Source organism: Colobus angolensis, unplaced genomic scaffold (genome assembly GCF_000951035.1).
Source record: "Colobus angolensis palliatus isolate OR3802 unplaced genomic scaffold, Cang.pa_1.0 Scaffold283, whole genome shotgun sequence".
Lineage (NCBI taxonomy): Eukaryota > Metazoa > Chordata > Mammalia > Primates > Cercopithecidae > Colobus > Colobus angolensis.
Window position 1 is genome coordinate 2,781,352 of NW_012116077.1, and position 21,258 is coordinate 2,802,609.

At 44.0% G+C, this 21,258-nt stretch overlaps 1 protein-coding gene across 1 annotated transcript; it reads right to left on the reverse strand.

The window, feature by feature from the left end:
- Positions 1-3,795: 3,795 nt before the first annotated feature.
- GPR101 (G protein-coupled receptor 101) lies at positions 3,796-5,494 on the reverse strand. Its single transcript, XM_011948798.1, has one exon. It carries the CDS (start codon positions 5,326-5,328, stop codon positions 3,796-3,798), a length of 1,533 nt encoding a protein of 510 aa, XP_011804188.1. The 5' UTR covers positions 5,329-5,494.
- Positions 5,495-21,258: the final 15,764 nt, after the last annotated feature.

A 21,258-nucleotide genomic window follows, 5' to 3' on the forward strand; every position in this document is an offset into this window, starting at 1 on the left:
CATGAGAGTTTTATCTTGAGAGTTCAAATTACCAGATGATGTGTATTATTATTTTTTCTTCCAAATGATGTGCTTCAGACACTTTTAAAAGCTTTTTGTCAAAGTCTAAGTAAGCCTAGTTTAATCATGTAAATTATCCTTCAGGTAGTATGAAAAAATCTTTTTGAAGTAACTTTACCTGGCTTAATTGATTAATTATGTATAAAATAAGGCAATGTTAGGCATCTTATAATTTTGTAGGTAAAAGATTTTTTAGTGTTTTATTTTTGCTGAAATAATTGGACAGTATCTACAGGATTGACTATTCCCCCACTGATGCGTAATATCGGGTGCTTTTTTGGTAAAAAATGAGGCGCCTACCTTCTGCTAAATAATAACTGGCACTTTTCCTTACCTGTTGAATTTGAAGTAGGTATCCCGTCATCTCTAAATTGGTGTGGAGTTGGGTAGGAGACAGAAAAAAACCTTTCACTGCTGGTCACTCCTATGGCTCACTTCTCTCCTTCCCTGCTTCCACAGGCCCCCAGGTCCCTGTGAATCTGTCAGCTCTGGGTTGGGAAGGGATGAATGGGGAGTAGGTGAACATGCAGAGCTTCAAGCATGGACTATTCCTGAAGGGCCAGTGCAGCAGAGGGAGAGGGAGTGAGGCAGGTGAAGGCAGTGGGCTGATGGCAAGAGGTAGGCAGGGAGCTGGAAGTGCAGAGGCCTTCTAAGCAGCTGGTACTTGTGGTGTCTCAGAGAAGAGGGACCCTAGCATCATAGAAATCATGGAAGCCCAGGGCTTGCTCCTTATTACTGCCTTCCCAAGCTTGTGGAAATTGGTGTGTTAGTCAAAGCACCTGCGACTTCTTGGCAAACTAGATGCTCTATTATTCGTAAATAAGGAAAATCATTAAATTTAAAATCACATCATTTCATAGTCTGGTTTGTCTGGCCCCTGTACTTTAATGGGATTTTTTTTACTGCACATATGAAGTGGCCTTGGCAAAAGAATACGTCCTTTAAAAACATTCAGGGAAAGCTATTGCACATGAGGATCTGTGAGGCTAATGATGACTTTTTTTGTGTGCTTTCAGATTTTCAAATGACAAAACAGTATGTGCAGTAAAACCTCATTAAGTTGATAGTGCTTTATTCAAAATAGCAAAAAATTTCAAGTACTTGCTATCTCCAAGCTAACCATGGGCCTTACTGTTCATTTAGAAGAAAATGTCATCAAAGCAGAATACTCTTAATTAAAAGGTCCTCTTTTCCAGGTTCATATTTTCAAAAGGTCTTCACTTTTGAGGATCCAATTTACCAAAATAATGGACAACGACTAAAATACGGAAAAGAGGAACTTCAAAAAGGAAATCGGAATCTCGGTGCCCTTGAGAATGTTGTGTGTGCTGTTAAATGGACTTACCATACTTATACAGGTTGTGGTTCCATTTTGTTTTGGGATTTTGGCAAACAATTTTCTCTGATACACTTTGAAGGCGGTGAACTTTAAAAATAAAACAAGAAGTTCAGTTTTAACACAATGTTTGGAGACACTTATGTTTGAAATCCTGTTTCCTACCCAAGTAAGCATTTCTACTCAAAGGATAAGCTATAGCTACCTTGAACTCCTTTAACCATTTGAACAGACCTCAAGGCACTACCCCTCCCCCATAGGAAGATTGATCACATAGGCCATTTCTTTACCCAGATATCCTTTAAGGACAGGTCAATACAAGAGTTTGGTGATAAATTGGTAGAAAAAATTTATGACTGTTAATTCACTTTATGCATTTTGGTAGAAAAATAAATGATAGTGTAAGGGTAAACTTCAGCCCCCATGCCTTGTCTGAATAACTACGAGTTCCAAATTAATGGAATTGGAATTAATAAGGTTATCGTGGTATTTTTATTTGAAGGGTCAGCTCTATATTATTTGTTTCTATTCCCTCTCCTTTCCTAAATTCTGAACATGGCAATCCCAAATTCCCATGCGGAGTTATCCACAGTCCAAATACATTGCTGTTTACCTCTCCCCCTTGAGAAGTTCATGTTGAAATCTGTGAGGAGGAAGAGATAAAAAATATAAATGAGCTGGGCATTTATTTAAATGAAATGAGTTCTAATAAAGGCATGACAATCACACAAGAATGAGGTTAAACTCTGAAGATGGTCATCTTACATCATACAACTACCTGATTAACCATTTTCAACCAAACACTCCCTCCACCCATATTGACAGTGGATTTCTGCATGAACAGTTGGTTGACTTTAGAGTTGCTTTAACTTGTTCTATAGGAGGAAAAAAACACTAGCTTGACTGTTTTTTTTGGTTCCATGTTACTTGGTCACATACATACGGCCCATGCCCTCAGAGATATGTACGTATATCCCTGTTATTTTGCAGTTTGGGATTTGAGGAATATTCCTGTGAATTGACCCTAGGGATAATTTAGATATTGTTAAAGTTTTCCCAAAGTGATTTATTTCAACAGCATTAATTAGGATATGTCTGACCTGAATGCTTTGATTTTAGGACTGTTTGGAATAGATTAGATGTTTTCCAGGTATTGTGAAACCATCCTTTTTGTCATTTCTGACTCTCTGATATTTCTCTCTCACATCTACAGAGAGCTTAAAGGCTTTAAAGAGAGCCACAGGTGGAAAAGACACATGGGTGTGCCTGAAGGAAGAAAAATGTTCATTCTGCCTTCCTTGCTCCCCATGTGGAGATCACATTTATTGTCTATGATCTCATGGACACAAAATATATTTCTGATGAACAAATCGTTCCTCAGTGACATTATGAATTTTGTAGGATTTAGGCCACTTTTAGTTGAATTTCTTTTTTTCTATAAATACCATTTGAATAAAAAAGGCTTATTTGACAAAAACAAACCAAAAGAAAACACAAGGTTGGCAGAGATCGGAAGAATTCCTACCAGCATCTCAATTCAGTCACATAAGGGAAGTTGTAAAACAGTTGCATGATTTTTGCCCCACTATTATTCAAACAGGAGACAGAAAATATTCGTGTCAATTGGCAATTTACACTTAATGACCTTAGTCCCAGCCCATGCATAAACCCAAGATTTTATTAAAAAAAAAAAAAAGTCAACTATTTAGCCCCCCGAATGTGTGTTATTTCTCGATCTTTTCCCTTGGACTGGCTTCCCATTTCATACATGTCCTTCTACTTTTCTGGATCCCTTTACAGGATCTAGAAACCTTCTTGAGATTCTAACTGCAGGAGGCCCTTTGTTTTAGTTCGCATAACAGTCTTTGCACCCGGCTGTGGGGCTGTTCAGTTCAGAATTTGGCTTGTATGTTGATCAGTCCATTAGGTTCTGTTTCTTGGGCTCCATGAATGATTTGGTCCATTGCCTTTCTTTCAGTTGAACATAAGCTGTAGCTCTGGCCCATGAGCTCCCGACCCAAGGGCCGAAAAGCCCTTAAGTTCACAAGCATCATCTTCCCTTTCCTTCAGAGCTAAAGTTGGCATGTTGTAGCTCTGGAAAGACAGAATACCAAGTACAGGTCCAAAATGGATAGCCCTTGTTGCTTTAAGAAATTTAGAGCCTAATAATCTTTGGGGGGAAAATTTCACTCAGAATCCTCAAGTCCATGCTTTTAAGGAAAGACACCAGTTCCTGCCTCTTCTATATATTTATCTACCTCGTGGTGAAGAGCATGTGTGTGCAACACCTTTGCCTGAAATGGTATGGTTTGGCATTAATGGATTGTGGGTCCATTGAAAAGAAATCTGCTCCTGTTTCTTGTGTTACGGACAGTTCAAGGTTTGCCTTAGAACTAACTTCAAGGAAAAGCAGCAGAATCGTAGGAAGGGACAATCTTGCCTTCAGTCCCACCCTCTGTGCCGGCTTCGGTTCTGGGCAGGTCTGGGTGGCTATCTTCTTTCGGGGGCTTTTCCTTGCAGAAGAACTTCTTCAGCATATCCTGGATTTCCTTCTTAATGGTCTTGTGCATGTAGCCATAGATGTAGGGGTGGATGCAGCACTGCAGGAAGAAAAGCCAGATGATTATGGTGATCACCCACTGGGGTACCTTGGTTTCGACATCCACCCACACAGCCAAGACCGCTAAAAAGCAGTAGGGCCCCAGGGATAGCACATAGGAGAAAATGATGATGAAGATCACTTTAGCAGCTTTGCACTGGTAGCACCTGGGCAGAGGAGGGTCGCTGTTGCTGTTACGACGACTGGGTGGGAGGCTCTCCGGGATGTTCACTGCCTCCACATCATCCTCACTGAAATTGATGTCGTCTTCACCAAACTCCAAGTCGTATTCACCCAAGTCAATGCTGCACTGGTTGACCTCTGTGCCACCCTTGTCTGCCTTCATGCTGTTCTCAACTTTGGTGCCGCCTTCCTTACCGTCCACGCTGCCGTTGCTGGCCACCGTGCTGCTCTCTCTGACCTCCTCGCTGTCTCTGACCTCTGCACTACCCTCACTGGTCCCCGTGCTTCCTTCCTTGGCCTTCAGGCTGCCGTCCTTGACTTCCATTCTGCCCTCTTTGGCCTTGACCTCACCTTCATGCTGGCAGCGAAACTCACTCTCATCCTGGAACTCCTCCTTCTCTGCTCCCTCTTCATCCTCATTCTCCACACAGTCCTTGACTCGCACTTCCAAGCTGTGTCTCTTGACATTGTACAGCAGAGCATGCTGCCTCCGGGCTGCACCGAACACCACGGAGTAGCAGGCAATCATGACAATCAGTGGAATGACGATGAAGGACACCACGCTGAGAATAGTGTAGCTGGGGCTGGCCCCCCAGATCATGGAGCAGAGGGCATTGCGCTCATCAAAGGCAGCCTGGCCCCAGCCGTAGAGTGGAGGAGTGCTCTGCAGGATGGCCACAATCCAGGTGCCATAGAGGAGCAAGTAACCACGGCGCTGGGTCATCTTGGACGGGTAGGAGAGAGGGTGGATGATGGACATGTAGCGATCCACTGACACCACGACAATGGTGTTGACGCTGGCGAAGGCGAACAGGTGGGTGAGGCTAACCAGGGCCGTGCAGAAGTGGCTGTTGAGGGGCCAGAAGAGAGGCACAGAGGTGGCTACCACCCAGGGTGCCACGAGCGAAACCTGCAGCAGGTCGCTGACGAGGAGGTTAAAGATAAAACGGTTGGTCACCTGCAGCAGCTGCGGTTTGCGCTGCAACACTAGCGCCAGCACTATGTTGCCGACGAAAGAGGCAGCGAGGAAGATAACCAGCACGGTTGAGCGGATGATGCCGTGAGCCAGGCTGATGGGCATTTTGGAGAGGGGCATGCACGTGTGGCTGCTGTTACTCTCGCGCGTGCTGTTGGTGCAGGTGGATGTCATGGCAACAGCCAGAGGGCGTGAGACAGGGTGCAGGCTCAGCGCCGGCACTGGTGGGTGGCAAAGGGGTGCACAGACCGCACTCAGTGCCTATGCTGGTGACAAAAGAAACACGCAGGAAGGGTTAGTCACCCGTCAAGGGGAGAAGCCTTCGCGCCCAGCAAGGGCGCTGCAGGACCCCCTACCCCGGGTTCCCGCACAGCCCCATCCCCAGTACAGGCAGCTTCTATGGCTCCTTTCCGCACTCTTCAGATCTGTCTGCCTGTCTCTCTCCGGGGCTCTGATTTTCTCTCATCTGTTTCTCCTGCTGGCGCGTGCGTGCGCGCGCTTTCTCTGCTTGTCTCTCACGCTGTCTCTGGCTCCCGGGAGTTTTGGTCGCTAGCGCTAGCGCATGCGCGTGCGCTCTCCGTTTCTGTCTGTTTACGATAGTCAGTTTCTGTCTCTCTCCAGTGTCTCTCGCTAGCGCACTTTTTCCCTATATCTCTCGGGGTGTGTGTCTGTATGTGTCTCACCGTTTCCTGATTCTTTCTCATCTTTGTCTCTCACTCATGTCTGTCTCTGTTTCTCCGTCTCTCGATAGCACGTGCATGCTGTCTCTTTCCTTTCTGTTACTCTCATTTCTCTCTTCCACTGTTTGTCTCTCAGTCTGTCTGTGTGTGTCTCTTTTGCTAGCGCACTTTCTCTGCAGGGCTCGCGCTCTCGCTCCCTATCTTTCTCACAGTCTTGCCCTTGTCTCTCCCTCAGTCTCTTTCTGATCCGTTCTGTCTCTCTGTGTCTCTGCTTGTCACTGTGTCGCTGGCTAGTTGGTGTGTGTCTCCGTCTTTCCCTAATGCTCTCTTGTCTCTCCATTTCTCTCTATTTCCCTAGCAGTTCATCTTTGTGGGTCCCTAGCGCACCTGTTCAATGTCGCCCTCTGTGTCTCTGCCCTCTCCGTGTCTCTCCAACTCTCTTGTTTCCGCGTCTCCCTCGGATTCTCTAGGTGTCTCCTTCTGTCTCTCCCTGGCACGTGTGCGCTTGCTCTATCTTTCTCAGACCCTCTTGTCTCTGTGTCTCTCCATGTGGTTTCTGTCTCTCCCTGCCTAAGTTCTCTCTGCATTGCTCTGCCTCTCTCTCCATTGATCTCTAACACTCTACTGCTTGTCTCACCTGTCTCTCAAGCTATCTCTTTAGTGTGTGCACTCTCTAGTTGGTTTCTCTGTCCTTCACTTTCCTGTCACCCCAGGACTCTGGCTAAACACTTGCTTTATATCTTTGAGTGTGTGCGCATCTCTATTTCTCTACATCTTTTTCTCACAGCCCCTCACCTCGGTTTTTCTCTGGCTGAATCTCTGTCTCTTTGGATCTCTGTCTCCCTGTAGACTTTATTTTGCCGTGGAAACCACCTGCCGCCCTGGCCACCGCGGACTTTGGCTTATAAAACCCTTAGTTTCTCAGCAGTGCAATGGCGACTAGAAAATGCAGGGAGGATGCCTATTGAGTTCCCCTACCCTCACCCTCCACATCCCCATCCCCATCCCCAATTCGGCATCCTCTTTGCTTTCTCCGGTCTGCTCGGTGTTGGTGGCAGCCGAGGGGAGTGGGGGAGGAGCTGGGGAGAAAGGGAAAAGAGGCAGGGGTGCAGGGTGGTGGGGAGAGTCAGAAAGGCTGGGACAGAGAGATTGAGAGGCAGAGAGACAAAAAGAAAATCAGAGACAGCGAAAGAGTGAGATACATACAGAGAGACAGAGAGAAAGTGAGCAACAGAGAGGGAGAGAGACAGAAAGAAAAAAGAAGAAATGGGAGCGCGAGAGTGAGAGAGAATGAGAGAGCAAGACAGACTGGGAGAGACGCAGACAGAAAAAGCAAAAAAGAGAATAAGAAAAGAGAACAAGCTGAGGAAGAGAGAAAGGATGAGGAAAAAACGAGAGAATGGGGAGGGATGGGGGGAAGAACGCACGAGAAAAAGTGCGAGGGAAAACGCGAGGGCGGGAGGATGGCTAGGGAAAGGCGAGAAGGGGCCGCACCGTGGGCCACCACGCCTGGTTACTCAGCAGCCGTCGGGCCGCTGCAGAGGGGGCGTCGTGGGATCCCAGGCTAGGGGCCCGGCCGGGTGCTGGGGGCCACGGAGCCCGGAGTAGGGCCGGGCCGCTTACCTGTTGCTGCTGCGGACGTGGCGTCGCTGGCGCCGCGTGCAGGTCCTTCGGGGCTCCCCGCGCTTGTCCCGGCCGCCTCTCGGGGCGCGGGCGGCTGCGAGCTGGCACCGGGCAGCGGGCTCTGCGGGCGCGGCAGGAGCGGGGCACAGCGTCTGTGCCCGCACGTCCGGCCAGCGCGCCGCGCTGCAAGCTCTGAAGAGGCAGCGGGGGCGCGCGGCGTCTTAAGGCAGCGCGGTGCCCTCACCTTGCGGTGCCGCCCTCCCCTCGGTCCCCGCCCGCGCCGGTGACGCACGAGGCCACGGCGGCCCAGGGGAGGGGGCTGGCAGGTGGGGGGCCCTGCACCAGACCCCACTCAGATTTTCTCACTCCAGGTTCCCACCCCTGGGGCCCCGAGCCCACCGAGACCTTACAGACTGGGGATTGTCACCGGGGCTGATTTTCGTGCAAACCCCGTTCCCTCCTAGCCCCCCGGATTTCGGGCCAGCTCCCAGGCACAGACCCTGCACTATCCTTCCAAATAGTAGATTCTTCCAAATAGGAGGGCCCAGGACTCCCCTCGAATTCTGAAAAGCCTCCAAAGTATGAATAGCCCCTGAGCCCGAGAAAGGAATCGTGACTTTAATGTCAACGGTTTTCCACGAATTTCTCTAGCTCCCAGGAAGAGCTAAGTGGCAATGCTTTCCCTGTAGGATTTGGAAGCATTTCATTTAAGACAAGCTGCATAATTATCTACTTTATTCTTTGATTGAAGTATGTCTGTCTGTAAGTCAGTCAGCATCTCTCCCTCTCTCTCTCCCTCTTTCTTCCCTTCTCTCTGCCGGGTACTGTGTTAAACTGTTTACACAGAGAATACCGCTGAATCGTTACCCCAGCCTTGTGAGGTAAGTACTGCTATTATCTTCATTTTATAGAGACAGAAGCAGAAGCCAAGAAAGATTACCCTACTTGCCTAAGTTCAAGTAAATATTGCACACATTCTATTAACCAAGACATTCTGGTCTCTTTTAAACACATATTGGGTATTTGTTGTATATCAGGCCTGAGGAGGCACCCTCTTCCCTGCCCCCAGAGGGTAGGGAAGGTGACCCAGACCAGGGATCATTTGCATTAGATTTCCAAGGGATTAGGAGGTGTTTTCTAGGCAGGGCACAAGGGGAAATGTGTTCTGTAAGAAGAAGATGCATGGGGTAAAAAACTAGGGCTGCAAGAGAGAGTTGGGTTCCAAAGGTTGGGAAAATAGAGAAGCTGCAGCATGGTGAGTGCCAGGAGGTTAACTGGTTAAATTGGGTAGAGGCAGATCCTGAGGGGTCTTGAATGTCAGTCTGTGGACTTCGGACTTTACCCTGAGATCCCTGGAGGCTGTTGGAGAGTCGTTTTATTATGAAAGATTTCAAGCATACACAAACGTAATGAGAATAATAAAATAATCCTCCATGTTCCCATTACCCAGACTTCACAAGGGTAAATAGTTAGCCATTCTTGTTCATTGGTGGGTTTTAGGTAGGGCAATGCTCTAGAATCAGGGCTGATGTTGGATGGAGAACGCTGAAGGGAGGTTGTGGCAGGAGACAAGGAGGGTCTTGACAGGTTCCACAGAGTGGGGCAAGCAGAGACCTACAGAGAGGCAAAATTGACAAGGAATAAGTACAAGGAGGTGTTGGGGAGGGTCTAGAATGGGCACAGGGTTTGGAGTTGGTTGATGGGCTGGATGGAGACACCCCCTCCCCTTCTCATCACCTGCCTCTGAGACAGGGAGATGAGACAGGTGTATAATCAGGCCTCAGAATGCTCTTTGGATCTGGAGTCCTGCATTTGCTCTTAGATCATTTGTCTTTTTTCTGCTAGGCCTGATTTTATCTCCCCAAGGTTGAATGGTAAAAACCTGGTCATTTTTCCTAGAGACAGTTTCCGTGATAATCACTCACAATTATTAATTCCTAGCTTTGTGATGGCCATGATACAGAATCCTGGGTGGCATGCACTGTCAAGCGGCAGTTTGTTCAGACTCAATGATTTTACAATCACTTGGGAGGCCCAATGACAATCACACGTTGCAACACTGGTCAGTAGTGTGCCAGCCTCAGGCTTGTTCACCTTGTCAGACCAATTGCCCCAACTGCTGTACCAATAGCTAGATGAGGGAAGTTGGGAAACCCAAGACTCAGCCAGGTATTAGTTCTAGTCATTCATTCTAGTAATAATGGGTGCAAGAGTACTTAAGTGCCTACATTATGCTAGCAGTGAAGCTGCTAGGAGTGGCCAGAGACAAAGGCAAGTCTTTCTTGATCTTTCCTATTTTTACTGTGGTTGTGAGCATGCCCGAGACGGCTAGGTTCCAACAGGGGACCCTCTAGACACATGTTAAAGATGGGTGCCTCAGAGGGATGGGCTCATGGAGTCTGCAGCTGCACTTTTGGGCACGAAGAGGGATGATAGGGAGTGGAAGAGGTTGGGTGGGATGAGGCCTCTGCAACTGAGATGAGCCTGCCAGCCGGAGACAGGAAAAAAGCCAGAGAAGTGCTAGAAAATAAATACCAGCTATTTTTCTGTACAGAGAGATGTTTGAGGGTGGTTAATCTTCAAGTGTCTTCTCTTTCCCTCCAGATGTGAGCAGAGTAGGTATCCTTGGATTTCAAAGACATCCAAATATCAGCTCCCCAACTGGAAGTATGTGGTAGAGCTTTGGGGAATGTGGATTTCGCTTCTAGCCCTTCAGGCTCTGATTCTGATAGCCTTGAAGGAACCCTTCAACTGACAAGCCTCATTACATTCTGGGAAGGTTCTTTGGGATGAAAGAGGGAGAGTTTGGGATGATGGCTTAAGAAGTCACCTAGTCCATTTCCCTACCTTCATAATTCAGTAGCAGCAGAGGTACGATCAAGCTGATGATATTAATAGGCCAGGGCCAGAGGGCAAGAAGCTACCAACAAGAAAGGGCCCAAGGGCCCAATGACAACCACATGTTGCAACACTGGTCAGTAGTGTGCCGGCCTCAGGCTTGTTCACCTTGTCAGAACAATTGCCCCGATTGCTGTACCAATAGCTAGATGAGGAAAGTTGGGAAACCCAAGACTCAGCCAGGTATTAGTTCTAGTCATTCATTCTAGTAATAATGGGTGCAAGAGTACTTGAGTGCCTACATTATGCTTGCTGTATTGTGTTAAATCCTTGAGGAAGCTGGGCAAGTTAGGAATCAATACTGTATTTTCTGAAAGCCTGACACCATATATACTACTAGAAAATGGAAAAAATGCTGAAAATTTAACCATCATACCATGGCTAACAAGATACATCTTGATTTCAAAGATGCTAGAATGTGAAAAAAAAATGTGCTTTAGAATCAATGTAAGACAGTACCATCCCTGTCTTTAGAGAGAGGCTAAGTAACTTATCCAAGGTCACACAGCAAATACGTTTTGGAGCTGAGAGTTAAAGCCTGCTCTGACTCCAAAGCAGGGGCATTTCCTAGGCTACATCAAGGAAGAGTGCAGAGACAAGACAGAAGGGCTCCGAGACCCAAACCAGATAAAATTTTTGAATCTAGGTGAAAGGGGACTAGGAATTGCTAGAACTGTGAAAAGACAAGTGCATTTGCAATGGTAATGGTTCCTTTTTGTTGGACAGACACATGGTTCCCATAGGTGGTAAAACGACTAAATCAGTCAGTCTAAATTCTAAGTCACACTCCTTTTTGCTTAGCGAGTTCATAATAAGTCAATGGGGAAAAATATATGGTTTTGTTCAGGAGTGCCTACCCATGGGGGTGTTTTAAATTTTTCAGTGTTATGTGTTACTCTGGAATTCACTTCAGGCCAACTCCTAGAAGTTGTGTTTGCAAAACTCAAACAAAATCAAGTACCATCTGGGTGTGAGCTAATATTGCACATTCTGTGGGCTTGGGCAGTACAGAAGTTCTGGATTTCAAAGCTATGTCTATCCAAATAAATTGATTTGGAAGAGAAAATCAGCAGAAAATAACTCGATAGATTAAAACTAGAGAGGAGAAGACTTGAATTCTAGCCCTAATTCTGTGGCTAACTTGCGTGTAACTTTGGGAAGATCCCCTTCCTCTCTCTGATCTCACTTCTGTAATCCACCAAATGAATGTGTGTGTGTCGTGGGGCTAGGGATTAGATGTTAGGTAGCCTCTAAGGATCCTGTCAGTTTATGAGCTTTGATGTCATCTACTTTCTATCTGAGTGTTATTTAAGAACCCCCAAACTAATCTGACCCAAATATTTAAAAACTGAAAGCTGGACTTTCCTTCTGGCCATGAAAGGGTAAGTGACAGAATTTACCTTTTTATCATAAACAACTAAAAAAGTGGACAACATACATAAAATAATAGTTGTTGGACATTGGAAAATAGACAGTACAGCACAGTGATCTTCAAGAGAAGAGAAACAAATGAGGTGAGCCCTACAATTGCCTCCGTTTACTACCTAGAGAGAATTTCCAGACCTCTCTGCAGGAAGAAGGAACCCAGGCTGAGCCTGGAAGTCCGCCTAAATTTAGGAGACAGAGTTCACAATTCAAGGAGGCAAGGGTGGGCAGAATTTGCGGAGCAAGGTACCAGAGGGGCATGGCACAGAAAGAGTACTCCGGAACTCTGTAAAAGATTTCCCTCAAGGCTGAATACTGATCAGTGCATGCATGTAAGGTATGCAAGGTTGGGATAGAACCACTCAAAAGAAGTAGGTGGAGTGATTTGTAGAGCTCACACAAGACTGGGAATAGCTCAGTTTCCCAGTAGTCAGAGAGAAGAGACTTCATAATATACAGCGCATCAGACTAAGTGCTCAGAGGAGGATTGTCTCAGTAGTGGAGCCAAACTAGCCTTAGTGTCAAGTATGCTCTGGTCCCACATATGAAAGCTTAAAAACAAGTTTTGAAAATATCAAACTGTTTCCAAGTGGCTTTAGTGCACTGAGAGCAAGATTCAATAATACATAAAGAAATTTAAATACAACAATATTTAAAGGAGCACCCAATAAACTAAAATTTGCAAAATGTAAAATCAAATAAAAGATTATAAGGCATGCAAGGTAAGAAAATATACTCACAATGAGAAGATAAATTTTTAAATAGAAACAGACACAGATGATAGAATTACTAAACACGGATATTAAAATGGATTTTAAATTATAATTCATATGTTCAAGAATGTAGAGGAAAGTATGGGCATGTAAAAGCGAGACATGGAAAATATAAAAACATAAAACAGACTCAAATCTTATTTCTAGAGGTAAAAAATACGTTTGGTATAGAAAATACACTGGATGACGACATTATTAGCATGCTAGACACTGCAGAAGAGAAGATTAGTGAAGTTGAAGACACAGTAGTAGAAATTGTGCAAAATGAAACAGAAAGAACAAAGATAGAAGTGAATAAGAAGAGCAACAGTGAGTAGTGGGATAACTTCAAGTATCCTAATATATGTTAATTGGAGTCCCAGAAATAAGTAGGGAGGCAGAAACATTATTTGAAGAAACAATGACTGAAACATTTCCAAGTGTAATAAGAATATAAACCCACATATCCGAAAACCTCAACAAAACTCAAGCACAAGAAATATGAAGAAAACCATACCAGGTCACATCATAATGCTTGTAGTTTCTCTGTAAATCCTCAGTACATTTTTGGAAAGGATTTGGAGAAACTATAACTCTCATACACTGATTTTGAAATGGAAAATAGTATAAATAACCACACTAAAAAAGTTTGGCCAGTTTTAAAAAGTGGTAATCATCTACATACCATATGACTCTGTCCATGTGAAGATGTACATGAATGTTTATAACAGTTTCATTTGTAACAAATAAAAACTAGAAATCACCCTAATGTCCATGAACAAGTGAATGGAATATCCACATGTTGGGATAATATTCAGGCAAAAAATAAAATAAGTTATCAATGTACACAACAAGGATGAATCTCAAAATAATTATGCAGAATGAGAGAAACCAGACAAAAAAGAGTACATACTGTATGATTCAATTTATGTCAAATTACAGAAATTCAAACTAATCTAATGTGACATAAGGCAAATCAGTAGTTGTCTTGAGATGAGGGAAGAGAGAGAGGGAGGAAGATAAATTACAGGGGGTCATAAAGAATCTTCTTAGGGTGATAAAAGCGTTCATTATCTTCATTGTGATGATGGCTGTGTTGGTGCATACCTATTTCAAAACTCATCAAACTGCACTCTTTAGATGTGTTCAGTTTAATCTGCTTGTATTAAACCCAAATAAAACTGTAAGAAAAAAATCACTGGGGGAAAAATATCCTGAAGCCAATGATTCGCATGTCCAGGATCCTATTCCTGGTATTAGAACACTGGCTTTTCCCTGCGAGGACCATAGGCCACCGATCACATCTGTCTTGGCTCTCATCAGTCTACTCTGTGTTCTAGTACAGTACTGCTGTGTTGTAGTAATCAGCATCCTTTTTCCATTTTCATTCTGTGACGGGAATGCAATGTGAGCTCATCCTGAATGCTTGCAAAATTTTGGTCGTCCCCTCATGGCAGATAATAGCTCCCAGTTACTCAGTATTTACCCTTCACCTAGTACCTGACCTCTCCCAGCTCATTTAATGACTGCTGTGAGATAGATGCTGTCATCATTAGCCTTGTTTTATGAATGGGGGACCAAGGATCAGAATGGCGTAATGGTTTACATAGAGTCACTCAGGAACACACAGGCTAGATTTTGAAGTTAGGACTGACATTGACTTTAAATCCTGGATGCTTAGCTGCTACTCTATTTTGCTTTCCTATCCTAGGGATTTGTTTGTTTGTTTGTTTATTTATTTATTTTTGAGACAGAGTTTTGCTCTTGTTGCCCAAGCTGGAGTGCAATGATACAATCTCGGCTCACTACAACTTCCACCTCCTAAGAGGTTGGTAAATGTTTAACATCTGGCTCTCAGATGACAAAAAGTCTTGATTTGTAGTGTTGGATGCTTTTCATGGTGAAAATATTACCATGGCCAATGTCAAGCAACCAATGTGCCACTGGTGAATGTGGAGCTGGGAAGAAATGTATAGAAGCTCACCGTGGTAGATTATTTGCACCACAAGATCACAGATAATAATAAAAGGTGATAAAAATATTAATTAAGAAGTGATACGCTTTGAGTATTTATTACCTTTGTTTTAATGTAATTTATTTAACTGCAATTTTGTGTAATTCACATTTTAACAATCGCTTGCAAAATTCCTGAAAATGTAACAATCAGCTCTACCAACTGGTATGGACTGTCTCCAGGCACAATGCTGCTGTGACCACAGACCAGTCTTTCTGAAGAATTTCACATGAGCATCTTCTAGAAAAGTGCCACCCTTTGCATTCCTCTGAGCGAAAACTCAAAACTTATGTGGCCATTCTAGTTTGGCTTAGACAGATTGATTTTTCCACCTCTAATGCTAATATCTGAGCATGGCAGAAATATTTGCCTAAATGTGGAAACATAATCCTATTTTCTGTAGTCTCCATTTTGAGGCATTTTGGCAAGATCTCTACAGCCAACAAACAACACCAACAGTTCAAGCAAAGCACCTGAGCACACTTGATGGATCACCTTTCCCTGGTTAACTCACTCGCTCCAGGGCATTCTCCTGATTCGTAACTGCCATCAATCTCAGTTCTTGTACTGTTTTATGAAGTGAAACTTCCGAACATCCTAATTCAATGACAAACAATATATAAATGAGCCTTCTAAAGCCCTGCAGTCCCTGATATTTAACACAGAGCCATGGGAGGTTTGCAGTGTTTGATACTTTGAATATTTAATATCGATTAGCAATATGTCAGTTCTAACCATCCAGTCCCTCATTCAAGAAATACATGTTGTAGAACAAGGTAGGCCATTCCAATGCTCCCAGCACCTGATACCACACCAAAGTTATGTTGTGAAATTCTTGAGCCTCTGGGCAAGTAGATGGGAGAAGATCAAGCATGGTTCTGAGATGAGCGCGTTTAAGACTTTCTTGCCATGGACATGGAGGTGACAGTAAGCAAAGCAGCTACAAAGAGTGGGCTCTGAAGTTAACCACACACTACTGGGGTGGCTTTCAGCAAATTATTTAGCTTATCTAACCAAAGTTTTCTCATCTATAAAATAAGGAATATTAACATTAACTGCCTCACAAAATTGTTGGAGAATTAGATGAGACAAGGAGTATAAAATTCCCTTCCAGGGATACATTTAAAAATACAACAAATTTGGCTGGGTGCGGTGGCTCATGCCAGTAATCCCAGTACTTTGGAAGGCTGAGGTGGGCGGATCACCTGAGGTCAGGAGTTCGAGACCAGTCAGGTCAACATGGCAAAACCCTGTCTCTGCTAAAAATACAAAAAATTAGCTGGGGGTGGTGGCGGGCACCTGTAATCCCAGCTACTTGGGAGGCTGAGGCAGGAGAATCTGTCTAAGCCAAACTAGAATGGCCACATAAGTTTTGAGTTTTCGCTCAGAGGAATGCAAAGGGTGGCACTTTTCTAGAAGATGCTCATGTGAAATTCTTCAGAAAGACTGGTCTGTGGTCACAGCAGCATTGTGCCTGGAGACAGTCCATACCAGTTGGTAGAGCTGATTGTTACATTTTCAGGAATTTTGCAAGCGATTGTTAAAATGTGAATTACACAAAATTGCAGTTAAATAAATTACATTAAAACAAAGGTAATAAATACTCAAAGCGTATCACTTCTTAATTAATATTTTTATCACCTTTTATTATTATCTGTGATCTTGTGGTGCAAATAATCTACCACGGTGAGCTTCTATACATTTCTTCCCAGCTCCACATTCACCAGTGGCACATTGGTTGCTTGACATTAGCCATGGTAATATTTTCACCATGAAAAGCATCCAACACTACAAATCAAAACTTTTTGTCATCTGAGAGCCAGATGTTAAACATTTACCAACACATCGCTCTCTGTAGAGCACTTCATTTTGTTTATATACGGTATTGAGACATCATCCACATGCCATACAATTCATCCATTTAAACTGTACAATTCAACTGACTTTAGTATAATCACAGATAGGTGGAATCATCACTAAAGTCAATTTTAGAACATTTTCACAATCTCAAAAAGAAACCCTGTACCCTTCAGCTAATGGCCCCCTATCATCCCACACCCATCAGACCCCAGCAATCACTAATCCTTTCTGTCTCCATGGATTTTCTTTTTCTGGCCATTTTATAGAAATGGAACCCACAGCATGTGGTCCCTTATTCCTTGCTTTACTTTATTACTTTATTCTTTTTTTTTTTTTTTTTTTTTGAGACAGGGTCTCACTGTCGCCCAGGCTGGAGTGCAATGGGGCAGTCTCAGCTCACCACAACCACCATCTCCTGGGTTCAAAAGATCCTCCTAACTCAGCTTCCTGAGTAGCTGGGATTACAGGTGTGTGCCACCATGCCCGGGTAATTTTTTTTTTTTTTTTTTTTTTTTTTTAGAGATGGGATTTCACCATGTTTCCCAGGCCAGTCTTGAACTTCTGAGCTCAAAGCGATCTACCTGCCTTGGCCTCCCAAAATGCTAGGATTATAGACCTGAGCCACCACACCCTGCCTCATTGTACAGATATGCCTCCTTTTTCTTATGTATTCATCAATTGATGAACATTTGGGATATTTCTACCTCTTGGCTATTGTGAATAGTGCTGCTTTGAACATTCATATATGAATTTTTGCTTGAACACCTGCTTCCAATTCTTCTGAGTATATGCCTAAGAGTGGAATTGCTTGCTCATACGGTGATTCTGTTTAACTTATTGAGGATCTGCCAAATTGTTTCCCACATTTTATATGCCCACCTGCAATGTATGGGGGTTCCAGCTTCTCCACAGCCTCACCAACACTTGTTGGTTTCCACTTTTTAATATTATAGCTATTCTAATGGATGTGTAATGGAGTCACATTGTGGTTTTGGTTTTCATTTCCCTACTGACCAATGACGTCAAGCATTTTTTCAAGTGCATGTTGCCATTTGTGTATCTTCTCTGGAGAAATATCTATTCAGATCCTTTGGTAGAGCACTTTAAAAATATCTCTCATCTTCGTAGCAACCTTGCAAAGTGCGTGTCATGATTCCCATCTTACAGTTGAGGCAACTGAGACACAGAGATGAAGACACTTGCTTAACTCGTACATAGCTAGAAAAGGGGCTGGGATTTGAATTTATCTGACATGGCAAGCCATGATCCCTCCATTACATCCACTGTTTCCAAGACCCTTAATCTGTCTGCTGATGCTTAAAGGCTGATAATCTCATCCAGGGACTGTGGTCTTGAACAAAGTGTTCTGGCCTGGGTTCTAATCCTGGCTCTTGCTCTAGGTCTTCATATCCTCACCTCTCAAGGGAGGAGTCTGAGCTGGATGACCTCTGTATTACTCAATTTGTCTAATAGAAAAATTGGCCCTTTTATTTTTGATGCAGATGTCCTGAGGATTTGTATAAAGGAGGCTTGATTGCTTGGTGTGTTATTTTGAGTGGTTAATGGGATTCTTTTGCTCAGTGCGTTATGTTACACTTGCCTACACTGATGCTCACCTGCTACTTTCCAGCCCACTCACAGCCTCTCAGCATCTTCCTGCAGTTTAATCTAAAGAGCTTAACATGTTACTACCCAGAAAGGTTGGGTGTTGCCTGGAAACCTGAAGTTTTTACTAGGCTGATTATCTTCCACATAATTTTTGAGTAAGTCAAATAAGACATATCTCTCCGCCAGTCTTTGATGGGAGGCCATAGTGTCTACACTTCTCCCTAGAGAAGATCAGGTTTATTCCTCTGTTCCCTGTCCCTATGCCCGTTGCTTATTCATGATACAACCACACCTCAATCCCATAATGATTTGGCACTATGTTTTCATGTTCCCTTTTTTTATCTATGTGTGTTTTCACCATTTAAAACTTTCGATAGATAGGTCAGGCATGACTACCACTTGTGCAAAATGTTGTCCAAGTGGTCATTGAGCCCATCTTTTGTTACAAAAATCACGCGTTTGCCAGATTGTACCCTGAAATCTCTTTAGAAATCTATCTTATGAATGGAACTCATATTGGCAAGGTTCCAGTCTTTGTCATGTGGGCCCTCAGTAAGGACAAGCTGTACCTATTGACCTAGTTTCATGAGAACATTTTAGCCCTCAGTCCTAGTGAAGGGTGCATATTTAGGCTATTCTTTAGGCTTTGGACATCCACAGCATTTGCCCCTATCTGGTTCAGTGCATGGACAGTTCCAATGAGCTGTGAGAAATGGACATCCCAGTGATATCCAGTTTGGTATCCGTCACTTCCTGGCCTGCCAAGCATAGCCGCTTTCCCAGCTGTTGATTTTTCCCACTGATGGAGTGCATTGCTGGCATTCTCCCTAGACTACCTCAGTGGGCTCTAGGCTTTGGCTTTCAGGTACCTTGCCTGGTTCTTCTCCAGTTCCACTGGTGTTCCCTGATTTTTAGTTTGCCTTTGACTTTCTACTTGTGGGGAGTGTCTACGTTCCCTCTGCTTGAGCCACATTTCCATATGAGCTTTTTCACAATGCTCATCTGTCTCACTTGGCTATTTAGTTGCTCAAAGATGGTTGTTTCCAGGTTTCTGGGATTTTGGACTCTTGGCATACCCTGGATTGTCAATAAGATGCTTTTTAAAAAACTGTCTACAGACCTCTTGTGGTTATTGACTTGTTTGTTTAACTCCAAATTCTTTCCTAATGTTTACATTTGGTCAAGGTTCTATTTGCTAGAATGAAGTAAATAAGCATATGGTGGATTTCTTTGACTTTCCCTTTCCCACTGGGTTGCTGGCCCTGGTTGTGCTGGGATCAGCATTTTTGAGGACTTTATTCACAATTAACCTGATGAGTACCTATTACTGATCATAGGCCTCCGTATTTCATAGGAGCCCAGGAAGAGGATGGATAAAGCCAGTGGGTGCTTTGAGATCATGTATGGTGTTCAAAAATCTGGCTTTTAGCCTGTCTCAGTCACTGTCTTAGTCAGTTTAGGCTGTTATTAAAAAACACCATAGAGTGGGAGACTTATAAACAACAGAAATCCATTTCTCACAGTTCTGGAGGCTAGAAGTCTGAGATCCCAGTGCCAGCATGACAGAGCTCTGGGGAGGATTCTCTTCTGGGTTGCAGACTGCTGTCTTCTTTTTGTATCCTTACATGGTGGAAAGAGAGATAGAGAGCTTTCTGGGTTCTCTTTTATAAGAACACTAAACCTATTCATGAGGGCCTAACCCTCGTAAACTAATGACCTCCAAAGGAACTCCTAATGATCTTCTCATATCATCACATTGGGGATTAGGATTTCAACACATGAACTTCGGGAAAACACAAACATTCAGTCTGTACGATAGAAGGTAGGTCCTTTTCCTTCTCTGGATTCAGTTTCCTCATTTTATTGAGGGGTCGGGCTTACAGGAGGGACGGGGATATAGAAATGTGGTCTCAGTGCTTCAGTTTGCATCACTGCCTTGTTAATGTTCATTAGTGCCCATAACTAAGGAGTTAGGTTCAGACTGACTCAGCCCTGGGCAAAATTTTTGGACCCCTCCAGTATCTGAAACCTGAGTACTGGATTCATATCTGGGTTGGTGGATGGGACTATCTGGCTCTGGAGAAAAGGGTCCTAAAATTCCCAATTCCACCAGGCCAACCCTGTACTCTGGCTCTCTAACCTTTTCCACAATGCGCTGGGAAGCACTGCTGACCAAGCTTAGAGTTTCTTGAGAATAGTGATTTTTGCCTTTTTAGTTTATGTTTGGATTAGGGACTTTTTTGGGAAGATGATCAAAGCTAGGAACTCTAGCTATAGAAAAGTGGGCATAGCATATGTGCATACGGACACACACACACACACACACTCAATTGCAAGGGGTTCATGGACCTATGAAGTCTGGAGTCCAGGGACCCTGGCTAGAAACCTTTGCTCTAGAATATGGCTCCTAGCCTGTACTGATCTCAGTGGCCTCCCCTGCAGCTTGGTTATACTCTGACTTCATGGACTAGAACAAGTGTGGTTGATCAACAAACCACTAGAATTGATCCAGAGCCTTGATTGTTTCTTGAAGGAGTCATTGGCTGTTGGACTATAATTCTATAGCTGAAAAGTTATGCTAAGCCATGCCAACAATTAAAAAGGAGAGAGAATGAGGTCCAAACGAGTAGATTCTCAGCCTCTCAGGTCAAGGAGCTTTCTCTGGTGGAAGCATTCCTGGTGGACATGGAATGGCTGGCAAGTGCTTCTGTCATTGGCAAATTGGAAGGAGATTCCACTGCTTTCCATTATAACCACCAAAATCTATTAAAAAACAGCCAAGTGAACAGTGAGATAAATGCTCATTTGAGGGGGAAGTATGTTGAAATGCAAAGTGGCAGTCTGAATGAGGGTGAAATGAATAGACTTAGAAAGCCAGTGACCTACAAAAGAAGCGAGCTTAAGAAAAAGTAAACAATAGAGGAGAGGGAATGTTCTTACGGGGAACCTCTCTCACCCTGGTGTCTTATTTCTTGATGGAGATGTCATGATTTTCTGTGGGTGTCATGGAGCTGTGGGAGAAATGTGAGAGGGATGTTGGGATCCAGAGAGTGGAAATTTGAAGGAGCTGGGCAAAAAGCACTGAGGTGTTGTGTGGTGTAGGCAGATCATCTTTAATATAACTGGGCTTGGTCCATTTTGCAACAGAATGTCCTTTCTAAAGGCTGAGCTGAGTTGACTGCTGGATGGACACACCACTGTGGTGAACAATTATGGAGAGTGACGATCTAAGACAAGGAGTTTG